Source organism: Apis dorsata, unplaced genomic scaffold (assembly GCF_000469605.1).
Source record: "Apis dorsata unplaced genomic scaffold, Apis dorsata 1.3 scaffold_88, whole genome shotgun sequence".
Taxonomy (NCBI): Eukaryota; Metazoa; Arthropoda; class Insecta; order Hymenoptera; family Apidae; genus Apis; species Apis dorsata.
Window position 1 is genome coordinate 1,430,260 of NW_006263386.1, and position 2,408 is coordinate 1,432,667.

The window sequence follows — 2,408 nt, forward strand, 5'->3', positions numbered from 1 at the left end:
TTATAATTAATTCTAGAATTCAATGCTGATTAAATAAGTTCCTAACATTATGTGAAAAGGTGACTGATATTATGTGCACGAACGCGGCTATTATTATTATGTTATTATATAAATGAAAATTTTGAAATGGAATGAGGAATAAAATTCAAACTCGAAAAATCACATAATTGATGTACAATTCTCTTTTCTAATTAGTCGTATAAAAACTTCGTTGAAATGTGTGTTTAATAAAAATAAAAAATAAAGAAAAAAGTAAAAATACAATTAAAATATACGATAAAAATATAGTAAAATATTATAAATATATTGTAAATATATTCTCAAATAAACATTATATTTAAACAAAATAATTTTTTCATTTTTCTCAATAAATAATTTTATTATTTGATATATTTATGAAAATTGTCTTTTTTAAAATTCAACAAATTGTAATTCTTTTCTGTTAAAATAAAAAAAATCAATCAAATTAATAATCAAGTATTTAATTAAAATATATTGATTATTCATAACGACTTACAAAAAGATTCTAATCTTTATCTTAAATTTTGTTTAACTTTGAATGTTTATTTTTTCTTTTTTAAATGAAAATTCTTTTTCTCTTAAATGAACAAATTTTTTTTTTTAAATATGGTTTATGATAATTAACTATAAAATGGAACTCAATGAATATTAACCTATTTTTAAATTAAAACTTTAAACATTTAATCTAATACTTTGCTTATACACGCAATAAAAATGTAAAACAACATATTAAAAATCGGGAATTCCCAAGTAAATAAATTTATTATTAATTAATAATTTATACCAAGATATTCATATCATTATATTATATTAACATATTTGTAAGTCAGATAACGAATTAACTCGTTTAATAGATTAAATACTACAAAAATGATTTTAGATATATATATTTGGAGTGCATTTAATTAATTTATAGGATAATTCGCTTCGTGTTATTAAAATTAATTGAAATTAGATGGAATAATTCTTTGTGACAATGTTTCAAATCCTTCGAAAGTAATACGACCAGAGTCGAGGTTTCTTGTTAAAGTCTTTTTTATACGATAGATTTTTAGAAGTTTCTTTTCGACTAATCATAGTTTCGAAATAGATGATTATTATTCTTATGTCCCCATATATAGGCACAACAGGTTTTTTCATTCAAGTTTGCCGATTGTTACATAATTATTTTGATCGTTATATACTGATTATTTTTGATACCACGATATGATACTATTAAAATTAATTAACCCTTTCACCTTTATCGAATTATTTTAATAATATTAATGTATAATATAATATAATCGATAATTTGAATTATTATTTATGTTAATTTTTATTATAACAGAAATATAGTTTGTGTTTTTACATCTACTATTTTATATAATAACAGAATATAAATTATTTGTACGAAATAAGAATGATAATATAGACTTAATAATATGCTTTATGATTTTTTAAATAGATGATATATTATAAACATTATGTATTAGAATTTGTGTTTATAATAAAAAATATGAATTCTCTTTTAATTGAATCAGAGATTTCGAATGATTTAAGAGAATTGTTGCAATATCCTATCATATGATGATATATAATTTAATATTAAAATACATTATAAATAATATGTATCATACAAAGTTGCATGAGTCAAGTTACAAATATAATAACACAATAACAAGACAAATCTCGAAAAATCATCAAAAATGTACATCAATTCAAACATTCCTCTTACAAATCATCAAACCATCGATTCATTGGTGAAAGAGTTAAGAGTTCATCATCAATCATCGAACAATCCCAGTTCTCGTTCCAAGCTAAATCACAGCTCAGGTAACACCCGATTTATCACCAACGAAAAATACGATAATAAATAACGCCGTTGGAAACGAGATCGTACGATTCGTCGCGAATCGTCATTGTATAATAACACGTCACCGTGTACATTCTCGAAGCCAGCTAAGCTAAATAAGTCCTAGGGGTCGGCTTTGGATTGTCGGAATCGTCTTTCGTGGTGCACGACCAGGCTTCCTCGGCCAAGCTTCCGTATCTTTGAACACCAGGAAATGGCGGCCCGGTGCTTTGCGGCGAGTAATAACCGCCCTTCAACTGATAATAGTTACCAGTCTGTTGATATTGGTACTGGTCGCCGTGTAGAACGTTACTGTAACCTGAATACGAGCCGTATTGCGAAGAGGAATACGACGAGGAGTATCCTCGCTCGCTCAGGCTTCTATAAGGCCCCGAATGTTGGGGCCTACCCTCCTGTCAAACGGGGGTGCTCACTGCCGCGCTTGTTATATAGTCGATGTCGCCTATGCTCTTCACCCTACGGTGTCTCTTGTTGCCTGTGATGGGTCTGGGCGGCAGTTGCGGGGGTGGCGGTGAGTTGCTTCTGGCGCTGCTCA

The 2,408-nt window shown here is 28.1% G+C and overlaps 1 protein-coding gene across 1 annotated transcript in view; it reads right to left on the minus strand.

The window, feature by feature from the left end:
- Positions 1-1,929: 1,929 nt before the first annotated feature.
- Positions 1,930-2,408, minus strand: part of LOC102676718 (kazrin) — a 34,307-nt gene continuing 33,828 nt past the window's right edge. The window contains exons 14-15 of the mRNA XM_031508525.1: positions 2,273-2,408; positions 1,930-2,182 (exon numbers count right to left, since the gene is read on the minus strand). The exon at positions 2,273-2,408 is cut by the window's right edge and continues 1 nt beyond it. Coding sequence (XP_031364385.1) covers positions 1,960-2,182; positions 2,273-2,408 — 359 coding nt within the window. The 3' untranslated portion in view covers positions 1,930-1,959. The remainder of the gene's footprint in view (positions 2,183-2,272) is intronic.